Consider the following 16,794-nt stretch of genomic DNA (forward strand, 5'->3'; position numbering starts at 1 on the left):
GGAACTTTCCCAGCTCTAAGAGCCCTTGAATATTCTTTTTAGTTCTGACGTTTGTTTTACCTGCTTAGTATTCCTATATATTAGTAATCGAATTAGGGAGATATTACAAAAAAACATCCTATAGAATTTAATGTATAATGCAGTAATTCTAAATGCAAGTTCTTCCTGGCATTAAATTACTAATTAATTCTAAAAAACCACCTACTAATGCCAGATGAATTTATTATGATGTAAATAGGATTGCATTTCAAACAAACGAATTATTTGTATTTTTTATTTATTTATATTACATTTGTAAGTATAAATATATTCATATGACAAATTAAACAGATGCAAGAACCGAGTATTAATCAACATTTTCTCTCTCCTTTAATTCCTAGCGATTCTCATAATACAGAACAATGCTACCACATGGTGGAGGCATCCCAAGCGTGAGCCTTAAGTTATGGAGCATCCAGAATCCAATTCAATTAAGCGAATCAAAGAATTTTTCCTCGGTAATACGACGAGTTCCATTCTGGTCCTGGCCAAATCTAGGATGAGATTAAAACACCTTCTGATTGACAAGAGGGGCGAAAAATAAAATACGTATCCTATATATAGAGTAATTTAATCACTAGATATTTCACTTACCTCCGATCTTCAACTATGTAGATGTATTTCGGGTAATATTATATTCTGAAATATATTAAAAAGTTAAAGGTACAATATATTAGTAAACAACTCCAAAATATTTCAATGCACGATTAAACTAACCTTATCTGAAGATGAAGCGATCAGTGTGAATGGTTCCAAGTAATTCATTGGTTCTTCGGTTGGGTCGGTGGAAGCACTCTCCTTGTTTATAACTTCTCTTATGAATACCGAATTAAGTTCCCTTCTCATCTTTACTGTAGATTCTCGATCAACTTTACTAAAAGTCTCAACATTATCCTCGCAGATAATAGAAAATTCCGATTTAAAACTGTGAACGACTCCGTGGAAATAAAGGCTGAAGTTTTCCCAATCTTCTCCCTTGAATAAATATCTTAAAAATTGAACGGATTTATGAAGATTTCTGTATCTATCGCCAAGGTCGGATGGAGGATTTTTACAAAATGTCTTTTGTATTATGACCTATACTTTAGTATGGTTACAGGGCAGATTTTTATCTAATTTCATCAATTCTTNTCATCACATTTGTTAAAACATATACTTGTGTAAAGGGTATCGGCACGTTTTCAATTGTTTTACGAATGGTTTTCTAGTGTTTGTTACTAAATAGTTACGGTACCCGATTTATCACTGAATAACATCCCGGAAAAATTCACTTATTAGACAAATAGAGAGTAAGAAATGAAGTACAGAATGATTAAAATTAACCCAGCTACGTCATACAAATCTCTCCCTTGTAAGTATAAGGTGAAAAATAATAGTAATACAGTTTCATGCTGGCAAACAACTCCGACATTCTTACATGGTGCAGTAAGAAGACCGTTTGGAGAGGTTATCGACCCCTTAGTAACAACAGAAATGTTATCAGTGTTATATAACAACTACAGAAGACACAGTTATTCTTTGTTCGCCCATTAAACATGCGAAACTGTTACGCCTGTTGAGTTCGTACTTAGTTTCTATCATTGTTCCTTAATTAAAAACGACATTATTATAAGATTGCTAGGTAGATTTTGTGTATGCTATTCTGTAAAGTATTAATTACGTCATCCGGACAGGCAAGTAAATAATGGGAAACAAAACTTTAATCGAAATTATGACGAAAGCAATGATTTACATTTTGATAATTTTGGAGAAATATGTAATATCGATTACCATTTATAAATAATGATAATGAATAAATCAGGGTAACACTAAAGCAAGAGATCTCCACAGATAGCTAGCTATCTGTTACGTCGACAGTGACGAAAGTATCCACGTGAGACATCTTAGACCTTTTGCGTCAGTTTTAACGTCATTAGTAGGGAATAGCCAATATCCACATAAAAATACTTAAATTAATGTTAATTCAGTAAGGAAAAAATATGTAAAGCATCTATTGTCCGGCTACTATCAAGCGACATCAACGCCCTGGTGTTGCTTTGGCGAATTGTTGAGGATGTCTCCGGGAGGACTTTCTATAGGAATTTGCCACAATTTATATGTCGGAGACGAGATTAAGGCTGAAAAAGTCCACAGACAGTTGGTAGACAACCAACCCCTGACCTAATGTTTAATTGTTTTATCTATACGGCCACTGCTGTGTCTTTCATTTTTATTGCTTTTTAAACAACTACGATACATAATTATTTTTAATTAAAATGTTCATTTATATTAAAGAAAACTATAAATATTAATATGCAAATTTACACTTCAACTGGGAACTAAGAACGTAACTGATCCAAATACATTATAACTTCTGTTCCAATTACGACGCTTCTTCCAGTGACGTAATCCCGTCGTAAACCTCAAGCTTCCTGTATTAAAAACTTTATATAAGAAGAGAGAGACGTTTCGTCACGTTGGTCAACATTTTTTCTCAATACCACGACGTTTAGAATAACATTAAGAAAAGAATTTCGTGAAGGCACTCGTCTACAGATGTGCTTAGGTTATCTCGACGCTATTGCTACACGTTACGACACTGGGCACATTGCCAAGTATTACAGCATTAAATACAGTTAGATAAGTAACCCGGTGTCGTGTTTGTGTGTTAGGTATCATCGAGTGGGGATTGTCCTGGTGAGTATACGGATAAACGAACTCCAGTTGGGTGTGAGTAGAGTAAGTTCTTTATGATTTTCGAGCGTTGCATGATCCTAAAACTTCCTCCATTCATCTATAGCTTTCGTGGCGTCTTCTTTTCTACCTGTATTAATACACCTGTATTTTCCTCACTCTTTAAATTCGATAAGCTTAAGCAACTTTTTCGTTGAATTAGTAGCACGCGTAATAGTATGAAAATTTTAACCTGATGATTTTCGATCGACATTTGAAGTTATAATTGTATATTATAATTTAACCGATTTTAATGTTATAAAACTTTATATAAAAAGATACAAACATTGATTTTATAAATACATATTAAAATTAGAGTACGTCAAATATTTAACGATTATTGCGGGAAGAAGAGAATACACTAGGTACTGAAGAGTTTAGAGTTAACCTTCCATTAAAAATCTCGTAAGTACAGAGTAGTGTTGTAAAGCATGATGATGTGAAGAATGTAGCTGTAATCTCTATCTACAATTCAGTCTTTACGGGGTGACACCGCAATGAAATCTAGTACCACCTCAAAATCTTCCTAGGGCAGCCTCTGGTTCGGCCAGTGGAGAAAGTTTTCTTTTCAATCCGCCCCGGGGGCAAAAACTGTTGGCCACCCCTAGGTTAACGCATAGTGAAGAGCTTGTCACGTGGAGTGTACTGTGTTTTCTTAACCTAACCAAACACTTATATTGGAGTCAATTTCCAATGGAAAGTTCATTAGACATCAGCCCTTCCCTTTATTACTATTATTATTATTCTTTTAATTTCTAAAATACGTTAACATAAAATATGAAGAAATTTATTAGATTATGAATTCTCCAACGTTTTAAAGTGCGAAGATCGATTGCACGGATATAAAAATGGGAGAAGAGTATCGAACTACGACTGACGATTCTTCCTTTCAAGGTAATTATCTGTTTACTAATTACATATTATATTTAAAACATAATTGAAACGAATAAGATTGAAATTGTAATTAGAAGTGCACTTTGATATAACCATATTTTCTTCTCTAATTTAAGATTTTCTTCATTTCAGAGGAATTAAAGATCATTCAAGAACATCTAATGAATAGATACAAGACCAATTATGCATATATGACACATTTCCTTTGTAGTGAAGATAACAACTTTCCAATAGAAGAAAGTTTTGTGGATGTGAAGCTTCAAAACACCGATATTTTACGACGCAAAACTGGAGAAATTATTCAAATAAAAAACATTTTTCCTAAAGAAACTAAAATGCATCGGACAGTTTTGATCACAGGAGATCCAGGATGTGGTAAAACGACCATTTGCAGAAAAATCGCATACGATTGGGGAAAGAACAGAAAAAGTGATGATTATTTAAGAGAATTTGATGTTGTAGTGTTAATTGAATCACATGAATTAGGAAAAAGAGATGTGTATAATGCTGTATTCGAATACATGAATAAAGACTTCCACTTCACGAATACGTTAAGAGAAACTACGTGGAACTTTCTGATCATTTTAGACGGATTTGAGGAAATTATCTATAAAGAATCATTAAAAGATTTCATATCAGTCGATTTGTTCTTCATTTCTCCAAAAATGACAGTTGTTGTTACGACTCGTCTACCTATCGCAGATGAAATTAGTATACACTTCGACAACCAATATTGCATCGAAGGATTCTGTTTAGAACAGAAAGTAAATTACATCGACTTAATGATTAAAGAAGACAAAGATAAAAAGGATTATCTCACCAATTTCGTAAAAAACGATGCTTTCGAATTAGCACAATGCCCACTGATGTTGCAAATGTTATGTTTCCTTCCTGACAGTACTGTTTACAGAGACATAAAGACAACGACTGATTTGTTCATTTCCATTTTTCATGTTATTATACAAAGATATAAAAGAGAGAAAGAACACAATCAAACACTGAAAAGGGGAACATTTTTTGATGGAGAAGATTTAATCCTAAAATTAGGAAACTTGTGCTATATAAAGGAATTTCAGCAATTCAATAAGGACGGTGTTTCAGGTACACAGAGATTAACAGAAGAAGATTTTCGGAAAAAGTTCAGTGATGATGATGAATACCAATTCATCGTTGGTCTGGATATATTTAAGAAAGGTTCGGGTAAAAACAGTGAACAATATATTGAATTTATTCATAAATCGTTTATGGAATTTGTCGTGGCTTTTTACATTTTTCATTCCATGGACACAGTTACGATTCCATACGTACGTGGTGTTTTGTTATTCATTTTGGGTTTGTTTAGAGACGATCCGTTTACAAGAAACTTCTTAAATTTTCTCAGAAAAAACTTCTTTCATCCCGTAACATGGAGGAATTTCTACAATGAGATTAGAAACGAAAACAATAGAGAAATATTTCAAGAGGAAACGAGAATTGTCTTTTATTACGATTGTTTCGACGAATTATTGAAATTCTCAACTACTTCTGAGCTCAATCCAATATACATTTGCATACCTGATCCTTTTGATATTTACGAGTCATTTAATATCTATTTACACTTATACCCAGATTTTCATAATCCTATTAAAATCTACAGAAACACGAAAAAAGAGTTGGTTAAATTAGACAAAAATCTGCGCTGTAGTTACCATCCTAAAGTATACGTCATAATACAAAAGACATTTTGTAAAAATCCTCCATCCGACCTTGGCGATAGATACAGAAATCTTCATAAATCCGTTCAATTTTTAAGATATTTATTCAAGGGAGACGATTGGAAAAACTTCAGCCTTTATTTCCATGGAGTCGTTCACAGTTTTAATTCGGAATTTTCTATTATCTGCGAGGAAAATGTTGAGACTTTTAGTAAAATTGATCGAGATTCTGCAGAAGAGATGAGAAAGGAACTTAATTCGGTATTTATAAGAGAGGTTATAAACAAGGAGAGTGCTTCCAGTGACCCAACCGAAGAACCAATGGATTGCTTGGAACCATTCAGATTGATCGATTTATCTTCAGACAGGGTTAATTTAATTGTACATTAAAATCTTTTGTGTTGTTTACTAATACAATATGCAGTATTTTTACATCTAATATTTTACAGAATATAATATAACCCGAAATACATCCCTATAGTTGAAGGTCGGAGGTAAGTGAAATTAAATTATATACATTATAATTTATTAAATTATATACAGGAAACATATTTTATTTTTCGCTCCTCTTGTCAATTAGGAGGCATCTTATATCCCATCCTAAATTTGGCCAGGACCAGAATGGAACCCGACGTATTCCGGACGAAATATCTTCCGAAAAATTCTTAGAGTCGCTTACTTGGATTGGATCCTGGATGCTCCATAACTGAAGGCTTACACTTTAGATTCCTCCGCCACGTGGCAACATTATTCTGTATTATGACAATCGCTAGGAATTAAAGGAGAGAGAAAATGTTGATTCAGACTCCATTCTTGTATCAATTCGATTTATCATATGAATATATTTATACTTACAAAATGTAATATTTATAAAAATAAAACTAATTTGCATATTTTTGAAACGCATTCCTATTTAGACCGTGATGAATTCATCTGGCATTAGTAGGTGCTTTCTTGGAGAGAATTAAAAAGTTTCATACCGATTTAAAGCGAGAATTAAATTATAGAGATTTAATTATTCTCTTGGTTCACAAGTATACATTATCTTCTAATACAGCGATTCCCCACCTGTGGTACGCGTACCCCTGGGGGTACACGATAGGTTCTTTAGGGGTACAGAAAAAAGTTAGTTATTATGGCGGAAAAAATAATATATTATGTATCCCAAATTAATAGTATTAAAAAATTATTAGGTAAAAAATGTTCCTTGCAACAATCACAACTTTATTATATATTTCGAAATGCAAAAATAGAAAAAAAATTATTCTGCCGATTGTACAATGCAACAGATCAATAAATGTTGCGCATTCGGTCAATGGTAGTGGGGATACCATTATACGTGATTAGTGATTATGTTACGGACTTTTGATGATGGGGTGGTTACCGTTATTATTATTATCTCTCAACAATATTCCCACGTTGTTCCAAAAAGTATGTTTTTTGTTTATCAAAAATATTTTTTATTGTTAGCAAGGAAAAGGACATATAGCTAGTTTCTCCAGATTTTCCCTAGATATCTCGTTTCAGCATCAGAACGTTTTTCAAAGCAAATGGCGCTAGTTATAATTTTATATTAAAACTAACTTCCAAAATATAATTTGTTTTCGTTTTACATTAATTAATATATATATATATATATATATATTGTTTGTGCAAAATAAGAAAATATTTTCGGATGATACGATAGCCATGATTATTTTTTTCAAAAACGGGAAATTGTCGTTAGCCATCCACAAAAGTTCAACCCAGGGCGACACGCAACGGAGAGAAATTTCGAAATTAGGTACGTTAATTTCATTTTTGATTTATCATTAGATATGGATAAGTGGTTGAAACAAGAAACAAAAAAAGAGCTAACACATAATGTGGAAAGGGTTCAATTGGCAAATACCTCTCAAGACAACAGCATTTCGGATGTAAACACTGGAAAAGTCTCGAAAACAGAGAAAAACAGAAAGTACTGCAATGAATATATTAAATATGGATTTACTTATATAGGAAATGAAAACTGCCCTCAACCACAATGTGTAGTATGTGGAGATGTTTTATCTAATGGCTGCATGAAACCTTCCTTACTCCTACGACATTTACGAATGAAGCATCCCAATTATAAAAACAAGGAACATAATTTTTTTAAACGCTTGGAGCAAAATATGAGTAAATCGAGTTTGAAGCCGTACATCCAGTCATCTGACAAAAATCTCGAAAATGCCGTTGAAGCTAGTTACCGTATTAGTTACCGTATTGCTAAATGTGGCAAAAATCATACCATAGCTGAGAATTTGATTCTTCCCTGTATAAAAGATGCTGTTCGCTGTATGCTCGGAGAAGACCAAGTACCTAAAATGAACAACATTCCTCTTTCGAACAATACAATATCTCGAAGAATTCACGAGATGTCTGATGATGTTGAAATGACAACAATAAGCCGAATTAAAAATAGTAAATTTTTTGCTATTCAAGTTGATGAAAGCACAGATGTCGCCAATTTTGCTATTTTGCTTGTTATAGCAAGATATTTGGTCGATAACGAAATTGAAGAAAACCTATTACTTTGTCATCCTTTGTCAGAACGCACAAGAGGTGAGGACATTTTTAATGCTATTGATTCTTATGTCAAAGAAAAGGGAATTGATTGGTCTAACTGCTGTGGATTATGTACCGATGGTGCCAAGTCTATGTCAGGTATTTACTCTGGTCTTCGCAGTCGTGTAATGAAAGTAGCCCCGAACGTAAATTGGAGCCATTGCTGCATCCATAGACAAAATTTAGCTTCTAAAAGCCTTCCTCATAAATTGAAACTTGTTCTTGATGAAGCTGTCCAAGTGGTTAATTTTATAAAATCGAGGCCCACAAACGCAAGAATTTTCAAAGTTCTATGTGACGACATGATGAATCTTCATTCTACATTGCTCCTTCATACAGAAGTGAGATGGTTATCTCGTGGTAAAGTTCTTACCAGACTATTCGAGCTTAGGCATGAGGTACAAGTTTTTTTTGAAAGCAATCCTTTCAAGCTCTCATCCAAATTTCATGACGATAAATGGCTTCAGGCTCTCGCATATTTATCAGATATTTTTCTGCATATAAATAAGTTAAATTTGGCATTCCAAGATAAAACAACGATATTTACTGTGTCTGACAAAATTGAATCTATAATTAAAAAATTTGATTTTTGGAAGTTATGTATTAAAAATAGTCAACCTGAAGTATTTGAAACATTGCACAGTTTCTTATCTGAAAACAAATTACGACTTTCTCCAGAATTAAATCAACAAATAGTTGAACATTTACAAGGATTAAAATCGGATTTTCAGAAATACTTTCCAAAACCTGACAACACAAACTATTGGATTCTAAATCCATTTGAAGAGGAATACTTTCAGGTAGCTAAATTATCAAGTAAGGAAAAAGAGAATTTGATCGAAATTTCAACCGATTCGATTTTAAAATGCCAATTTAAATCAAAATCTCTTTTTAACTTTTGGGCAGACATTAACAAAGAATTTGAGCTACTTTCTGATAAAGCACTTCAATTTTTGTTGCCATTTACAAGTACTGTGCTTGTGGAAAGAGCTTTTTCTTCCTATCTGTATATTAAAAATAAGTATCGCAATAAGCTGAAGGCAGTTCCAGATTTGAGATTGTACCTCGCATCAGTCGAACCTGACATAAAAAAATTATGCGAGAAAAAACAAGGACAAGGCTCACACTGAACTCCTTTCATACGAAATTAAATACTTTGAAGTTAGTTTTTTGTGCAATTTTATTTTTATTGTAATTTTTATATTTGTATTGTAAATGTGTTTATTTTTACATGTATGAACGTAAATATATTCTCTTTATCAACATTATAAATTAGTTTTTTTTAATTTAAAGTTACAACATGTAAAATTAACAATACGATTACTCACTAAATTTCTTAAATGAGGGGTACAATATAGAGAAATGACATGTCACGGGGTACGCTAATGAAAAAAGGTTGGGAACCACTGTTCTAATATTTCGCAGGAAAAAGACCGAAGAACAAGAAAATATTGCACGACCACAGATAAAAAGTTTACCACCCGCAATTGAAATATAACATACAATGTTTTATGTGTCGAATACACTACATGAAATCGAGCAGAAATGAATATAATTATATACAATTATTCACTAAATTACTCGATATTTTAATGTATTAATTGATACATGTTTCGCGGCCCATCAGTGGCCAAGCGGTCTTCGTACCTTAAACACGGTGTTCGGTCGTGAATTCGCGCCTCGTTTGGTCGGGCTGATCACGTGAAGTTATCCGTGTTTTCTCCACGTCTGTAACGCCTAAATAGGGGCCAGTTTCCCTTAAAAAGATCCGTTGAGGAACACTCACCCAGAAAAGTTAGTAGAAAATCTTGGATTGGACAGTGATTCAGCTGCCGGCAAGACCCTGATCCAAATTTGATCATTCAGATGAAGTGGGCAACAATGGAATAAAAAGATATTTGAGTAAAGATCACGGAGACGAGCTCGTCTTCCTCGCGAGTGCTCTTTGTGCATCTTTTTCTGACATACTGCACAGATCTGGTAGAAGATTCCTCTAATATCGATAATGATCTTTGACAGTCAATGACTTAGGAATTACTGTGCAACGAATATAACTGACATAAAGAACAAAGAACGTAGGGACATCCCCAGAGAAAACATTAATAGAGGTAATTATCCTCGCGCGATTCAACAGTAAACTTTCTCTGTAAATTTTTCGTCCGATGGAGATTATTTTTTAATAAAATTGAAGACAGTCTGCCCAATAAAGGACCACCATTTATTATTTCCGTGTTCCAGACAATACACATTCTTGGCAACAGACCTTTCCTTTTAGGCTACTTGTTGCCAGAAGTTTAAAAAGTCCTTTTAAAAAACACAATATATATATCCAAGCAAAATGTGTATTGTCTGGAACAGGGAAATAATAAATGGTGGTCCTTTATTGGGCAGACTGTCTTCAATTTTATTAGTAAACTTTCTCGCTAAGATTCAACCTTGAATATGTAAATCAGGAACTTTCCCAGCTCTAAGAGCCCTTGAATATTCTTTTTAGTTCTGACGTTTGTTTTACCTGCTTAGTATTCCTATATATTAGTAATCGAATTAGGGAGATATTACAAAAAAACATCCTATAGAATTTAATGTATAATGCAGTAATTCTAAATGCAAGTTCTTCCTGGCATTAAATTACTAATTAATTCTAAAAAACCACCTACTAATGCCAGATGAATTTATTATGATGTAAATAGGATTGCATTTCAAACAAACGAATTATTTGTATTTTTTATTTATTTATATTACATTTGTAAGTATAAATATATTCATATGACAAATTAAACAGATGCAAGAACCGAGTATTAATCAACATTTTCTCTCTCCTTTAATTCCTAGCGATTCTCATAATACAGAACAATGCTACCACATGGTGGAGGCATCCCAAGCGTGAGCCTTAAGTTATGGAGCATCCAGAATCCAATTCAATTAAGCGAATCAAAGAATTTTTCCTCGGTAATACGACGAGTTCCATTCTGGTCCTGGCCAAATCTAGGATGAGATTAAAACACCTTCTGATTGACAAGAGGGGCGAAAAATAAAATACGTATCCTATATATAGAGTAATTTAATCACTAGATATTTCACTTACCTCCGATCTTCAACTATGTAGATGTATTTCGGGTTATATTATATTCTGAAATATATTAAAAAGTTAAAGGTACAATATATTAGTAAACAACTCCAAAATATTTCAATGCACGATTAAACTAACCTTATCTGAAGATGAAGCGATCAGTGTGAATGGTTCCAAGTAATTCATTGGTTCTTCGGTTGGGTCGGTGGAAGCACTCTCCTTGTTTATAACTTCTCTTATGAATACCGAATTAAGTTCCCTTCTCATCTTTACTGTAGATTCTCGATCAACTTTACTAAAAGTCTCAACATTATCCTCGCAGATAATAGAAAATTCCGATTTAAAACTGTGAACGACTCCGTGGAAATAAAGGCTGAAGTTTTCCCAATCTTCTCCCTTGAATAAATATCTTAAAAATTGAACGGATTTATGAAGATTTCTGTATCTATCGCCAAGGTCGGATGGAGGATTTTTACAAAATGTCTTTTGTATTATGACCTATACTTTAGTATGGTTACAGGGCAGATTTTTATCTAATTTCATCAATTCTTTTTTCGTGTTTCTGTAGATATTAATAGGATTAGGAAAATCATTGTATAAAAGTAAACAAACGTTAAATGATTGGTAAATATCAAAAGGATCAGGTATGCTAATGTATATTGGATTAAGCGCAGTAGTAGTGGTTAATTTCAATAATTCGTCGAAACAATCGTAATAAAAGACAATTCTCGTTTCCTTTCGGAATATTTCTCTATTGTTTTCGTTTCTAATCTCATTGTAGAAATTCCTCCATGTTACAGGATGAAAGAAGTTTCCTCTGAGAAAATTTAAGAAGTTTCCTGTAAACGGATCGTCTCTAAACAAACCAAAAATGAATAACAAAATACCACGTACGTATGGAATCGTAACTGTGTCCATGGAATGAAAAATGTAAAAAGCCACAACAAATTCCATAAATGATTTATGAATAAATTCGATACATTGTTCACTGTTTCCCTCCGAATCTTTCTTAAATATATCCAGCCAAATGATGAATTGGTATTCATCATCACTGAAAGTTTTCCGGAAATCTTCTTCTGTTAATCTTTGTGTACCTGAAACACCATCCTTATTGAGTTGCTGAAATTCCTTTATATAGCACGAGTTTCCTAATTTTAGGATTAAATCTTCTCCATCAAAAAATGTTCCCCTTTTCAGTGTTTGATTGTGTTCTTTCTCCCTTTTATATCTTTCTATAATAGCATGAAAAGTGGAAATGAACAAATCAGTCTTTGTCTTTATGTCTCTGTAAACAGTACTATCAGGAAGGAAACATAACATTTGCAACATCATTGGGTATTGTGCTAATTCGAAAGCATCGTTTTTTACGAAATTGATGAGATAATCCTTTTTATCTTTGTCTTCTTTAATCATTAAGTCGATGTAATTTACCTTCTGTTCTAAAGAGAATCCTTCGATGCAATATTGGTTGTCGAAGTTTATACTAATTTCATCTGCGATAGGTAGACGACTGGTAACAATAAATGATATATGCGAAATTATAAAGGTCCGCTCACCAGTTATGAAGTTTTTTAAGCATTGTTTATATTGGATTTCATCAAATCCATCCAGAATGATCAGAAAATTACACGTAGGTCTTCTTAGTTGATTCCTGAACTTGAAATGTTCATTAATGTAATCGAGTATATAATTATCCATATCCTTCTCAACTAATTCGCGTGATTCAATTAACATTACGACATCGAATTGTCTTAAATAATCACTTCCTGCATTCTTTCCCCAATCGTACGCTATTTTTCTGCAAATGGTGGTTTTACCACATCCTGGATCTCCTGTGATCAAAACTATCCGATGCATTTTAGTTTCTTCAGGGAAAATGTCTTTAATTTGAATGGTTTCTCCAGTTTTGCGTCGTAAAATATCGATTTTCTGAAGTTTTACATCCATAAAATATTCTTCTATTGAAAAGTTATCTTCACTAGAAAGGAAATGCGTCATATATGCATACTTTGTCTTGTATCTATTCATTAGCTGTTCTTGGATAATCTTTAATTCCTCTGAAATGAAGGAAATCTTAATTAGAAAAGAAAATTTTTGCAGGTATTCAAATTACAAATAGAAATTCTGTATTCACGAGTTAAAGAAGCCGTATAACCTTAGTGGCAGATCTAAAGTACCTAGTTTGCGCTGGAACGAACCCGAACAATAAGTTAAGCTTATGGCATTTTCTAGATGTTCTTTTTATTTATAACACATGAATAGGACTCGATTCAAATAAACAGTCTCCCGTGAAGTGCCTTCCGTTGGTAGATCTCCCCTCATTATTTAATTAAATGGCAATCTTCCAATGAAAATAAACTAATGGCTACTTGCTGATGAATCTGTCCATATAAACACCAAAGACTTTTGTGTTTATTTACACTAGATAAAAATCCCCGAAGAATCTTACGGGAGTGATTGTTTAAGATATTTCATGTCCAATGTCTATCAATACGGTTGGCCCATTGAGGGCTAGTAGAACATACAATGGGTCTAATACAACGTTTCTAATTTCATGTTTTTATACTGTAGATTATTATTAGTATAGAAAAGAGGAAATTCTTGAATACTGTTAACAAATTTGCAATGGCTGAGTACCCTTATACGCAGTTTTAGTACATTCGGACCATGTGTTTTAGGTTTGGAAAGGGGCTAATACTTTGATAATTTTCAAATATTTCTTACAATATCTATAGAACATACTCGTAACATACAAAACTTACATATTTTTGTGAGGTTTAAACATTTCTTTCGCTGATAAATAAATAAAATATGAGGATATCAAACTTCATTTTCCAATTCCAATCTCAATTCCATTCATTTTAACTATGTCTTAAATAAAATGTAATTAATAAAATAATAATTACCTTTAAAGGAAGAATCTTCTGTCTTAGTTCGATACTCTTCTCCCATTTTAATATCCGTGTAATCGATCTTCGCACTTTAAAACGTTGTAGAATCCGTAATATAATAAATACATACAATGGAAAATTGACTTCAATATAAGTGTTAGGCAGGTTATGAAAACCCACAAAACTCCACGTGAGAAACCCTTCACTAAGCGTTAAAGGTAGAAGAAAATACAGGTGTTATCAGTTCAGGTGGAAAAGATGCCACCAAAGATATGGATGAATGGAGGAAGTTTTAGGATCATGCAACGCTCGAAAATCATAAAGAACTTGCTCTACTCACACCCAACTGGAGTTTTATCGTATACTCACCAGGACAACCCCCACTCGATGATACCTAATTACTTATCTAACTGTATTTAAAGCTATAATACTTGGCAATGTGCCCAGTGTCTTAACGTGTAGCAATAGCGTCGAGATAAGATAATCACATCTGTAGACGAGTGCCTTCACGAAATTATCTTTTTAAAGTTATTCTAAACGTCGTGGTATTGAGAAAAAATGTTGAGCAACGTGACGAAACGTCTCTCTCTTCTTATATAAACAATTTAAAAAAAGGAATGTGACGTCACTTCCGATACGTTGTGCAACGTTCTTTACGTAACGACAAATTGTAGCTGTAAAGAAAAGCCGATACGAAAAAGTTTATACGGACGGATTAACGACAAATTTAAGCACGTGATATCGTGTTTTGGTGTTGCGGATACATCTTATACTTTACGTAAATTGTTCGGGAATTGCAACCATTATCAACGAAATCTTAAAATAATTAGAAAATATGTTTTGCAATTTTATTGGTTTAAATGTGTCGTTAGCGGCATTTAATTATTGGATAATAATATAATATATAGAAGTAATGTTTCTTATTATAATCTGACTAGCAAACGTAACGAAATACAGGAAGTTAGCAGTTTACGATGAGATTACGTCATTGGAAGAAGCGTCGTAATAGGAACAGAAGTTATATTGTGTTTGGATCAGTTACTTTCTTAGTTCCCAGTTGAAGTGTAAATTTGCATATTAATATTTATAGTTTTTTTTTATATGAATGAACATTTTAATTAAAAATAATTATGTATTGAAGTTGTTTAAAAAGCAATAAAAATGAAAGACACAGCAGTGGCCGTATAGATAAAACAATTAAACACTAGGTCAGGGGTTGGTTGTCCACCAACTGTCTGTGGAGTTTTTCAGCCTTAATCTCGTCTCCGACATATAAATTGTGGCAACTTCCTATAGAAAGTCCTCTCGGGAGACATCCTCAACAATTCGCCAAACCAACACCAGGGCGTTGATGCCGCTTGATAGTAGCAGGACAATAGTTTGGCACGTGTCCCACTATCGAACTACGTAAGATAAAGTGTAACATCTGGCCGAGGGATCAAGGTATTGCGATATCAACTTACGGTATTGAGGCGGTAGTTTTACCCCCCAAAAAACCGAGTTAATTTTCATCGGTAGTTAATGCTGAATGTGATGGTTCCCTCACACTTTCCTCACTGCCCTTGCCAAACTCTCCAAGGTTACGAAAATAGCCTTCTTTCTATCCATGAGGTGCAAATGTAATGACAAAATCTCAAATACGGTAAAGTAAGCAACACGAACCACAATGTAAAGTATTTATAAAAATCGTTTATATCATTAATTATTATAAAAATGGCAAAAAGCTGAATTTAGAGATGAGTTTGATTTAAAAGAATGTTGCAAATGCTAGTAACCAGTATAATCTTGATATGGCAGGATCCCATCGAGGTTTGAAAAGCGGCCCCTTTCTCACTACTCCCTCGACCTTTAACCACCAATATTTGTGCCTCTAATACACAAATTTCCTGCAAAATTTCAGAAATTTTCCACCATAGGAGCAGGAGTTATTACGCTTCAAACTGAGTAACAAAATCGTATGCCCAATATACACACGTGTACATACAGAACCTCTCGACTTTATGTGCAATTCTGGAGGTTTCAAGATTCGTTGAGTACAAAAATAAAGAAATGTTCGGGGTCATTTTTAGAATCCTCCACACGACGAAAACGGCAAATGAAATACTTATTAAAATTTTATAAAATACAATAATCAGCGGTTTTTTTGGGTCATAAAATCAATGGAATGGCGTTCCACCACCTTTCTTTTCCCCCCAAAAAAGCACTGACAATAACTATATTTAAGTAGAAAGTATTTGCTATTCTGTACTGGTGACGTTAAAAGATATTAAAAACATTCTTTAATTACATATTTTTATATAACATAATTCAATTAGATTATTTTTAAAGAATTTATACAGTGTTATACACAAGTAAAGTACAATACTTAAAGTACTAATCGGCTTAATGCTTAGGTATTTAATTTTATGTTATTAATATGAAATGGCACACTAATTAAAAGAATTTCAAATGTGTTTTGGAATGTAAGCACTTAACATTTATTGGTTACAAAATTATAAACAAAGTATTATAACAAGAAATTAGTTACACTCATTTATAATAATGTGACTGTGCAGAAAACATTACTTATGCATTAAATTTTGATTGATGAATGCTGATTTAAAGGTTTATGCAGGTCTAAAAACTATGCAAAGTCCTTTCAGTACAGTAGAGTCTCGAAAACTTGGCCTAATGTGGACCAAAGGGTGGCCGAGTTTGTGAAAATGTCGGGTTATCGGGAATGAGGTTAAAAAAAAAAGTATGAGTGTTTCCTCAGAAAATACTGTACTGTACTTGTATGTATTGTTTACTTGAGAATACAACAGAGAATAAACTGCCCAAATACCCTTAAACAAAAGAAAAGTACATCCTTTATGAAGGCATAAAGCCTTTACTACATGAAAATGAAAATTAATGAATACACTGTGTA

General features: G+C 33.1%; 3 protein-coding genes across 5 annotated transcripts; 2 read left to right on the forward strand and 1 right to left on the reverse strand.

The window, feature by feature from the left end:
• Positions 1 to 875: 875 nt before the first annotated feature.
• Positions 876 to 16,589, reverse strand: LOC111622145. 2 transcript variants are annotated; one of them, XR_002756201.1, is made up of 4 exons: positions 13,902 to 16,589; positions 11,134 to 13,052; positions 11,011 to 11,055; positions 10,871 to 10,910 (listed from the first exon to the last, which is right to left on the reverse strand). XR_002756201.1 is itself a non-coding variant. In XM_023364479.1 (3 exons), exons 1-3 carry the CDS (start codon positions 13,945 to 13,947, stop codon positions 1,117 to 1,119), a joined length of 1,605 nt encoding a protein of 534 aa, XP_023220247.1. In that variant the 5' UTR covers positions 13,948 to 16,589; the 3' UTR covers positions 876 to 1,116. The 2 variants fall into 2 exon arrangements, 1 of the variants encoding a protein (XP_023220247.1); XM_023364479.1 differs by lacking the exons at positions 10,871 to 10,910; positions 11,011 to 11,055 and adding an exon at positions 876 to 1,151 and having other exon boundaries at positions 11,529 to 13,052.
• Positions 2,388 to 6,139, forward strand: LOC111622142. 2 transcript variants are annotated; one of them, XM_023364468.1, is made up of 5 exons: positions 2,388 to 2,715; positions 3,572 to 3,645; positions 3,778 to 5,720; positions 5,789 to 5,833; positions 5,920 to 6,139. In XM_023364468.1, the coding sequence occupies exons 2-4, from the start codon at positions 3,600 to 3,602 to the stop codon at positions 5,798 to 5,800; spliced, it is 2,001 nt and encodes a 666-aa protein (XP_023220236.1). In that variant the 5' UTR covers positions 2,388 to 2,715; positions 3,572 to 3,599; the 3' UTR covers positions 5,801 to 5,833; positions 5,920 to 6,139. The 2 variants fall into 2 exon arrangements, with proteins under 2 accessions (XP_023220236.1, XP_023220237.1); XM_023364469.1 differs by having other exon boundaries at positions 3,778 to 5,708.
• On the forward strand, positions 7,112 to 9,301 carry LOC111622144 (zinc finger BED domain-containing protein 5-like). The gene has a single exon (XM_023364478.1). It carries the CDS (start codon positions 7,157 to 7,159, stop codon positions 9,053 to 9,055), a length of 1,899 nt encoding a protein of 632 aa, XP_023220246.1. The 5' UTR covers positions 7,112 to 7,156; the 3' UTR covers positions 9,056 to 9,301.
• Positions 16,590 to 16,794: the final 205 nt, after the last annotated feature.

Source organism: Centruroides sculpturatus, unplaced genomic scaffold, assembly GCF_000671375.1.
Source record: "Centruroides sculpturatus isolate CEXI.00-Female unplaced genomic scaffold, Cexi_2.0 scaffold140, whole genome shotgun sequence".
Lineage (NCBI taxonomy): Eukaryota > Metazoa > Arthropoda > Arachnida > Scorpiones > Buthidae > Centruroides > Centruroides sculpturatus.

What these genes read in the sequence shown, in the direction of transcription:
- LOC111622142 (XM_023364468.1), top strand. Translation starts at nt 3,600, where the DNA reads ATGGGAGAAGAGTATCGAACTACGACTGACGATTCTTCCTTTCAAG. An exon ending in TGACGATTCTTCCTTTCAAG is followed by an intron (nt 3,646 to 3,777) that starts GTAATTATCTGT and finishes TCTTCATTTCAG; the next exon opens with AGGAATTAAAGATCATTCAA.
- LOC111622144 (XM_023364478.1), top strand. Translation starts at nt 7,157, where the DNA reads ATGGATAAGTGGTTGAAACAAGAAACAAAAAAAGAGCTAACACATAAT.
- LOC111622145 (XM_023364479.1), bottom strand. Translation starts at nt 13,947, where the DNA reads ATGGGAGAAGAGTATCGAACTAAGACAGAAGATTCTTCCTTTAAAG. An exon ending in AGAAGATTCTTCCTTTAAAG is followed by an intron (nt 13,053 to 13,901) that starts GTAATTATTATT and finishes CCTTCATTTCAG; the next exon opens with AGGAATTAAAGATTATCCAA. An exon ending in AAAAGAATTGATGAAATTAG is followed by an intron (nt 1,152 to 11,528) that starts ATAAAAATCTGC and finishes TGATGAAATTAG; the next exon opens with ATAAAAATCTGCCCTGTAAC.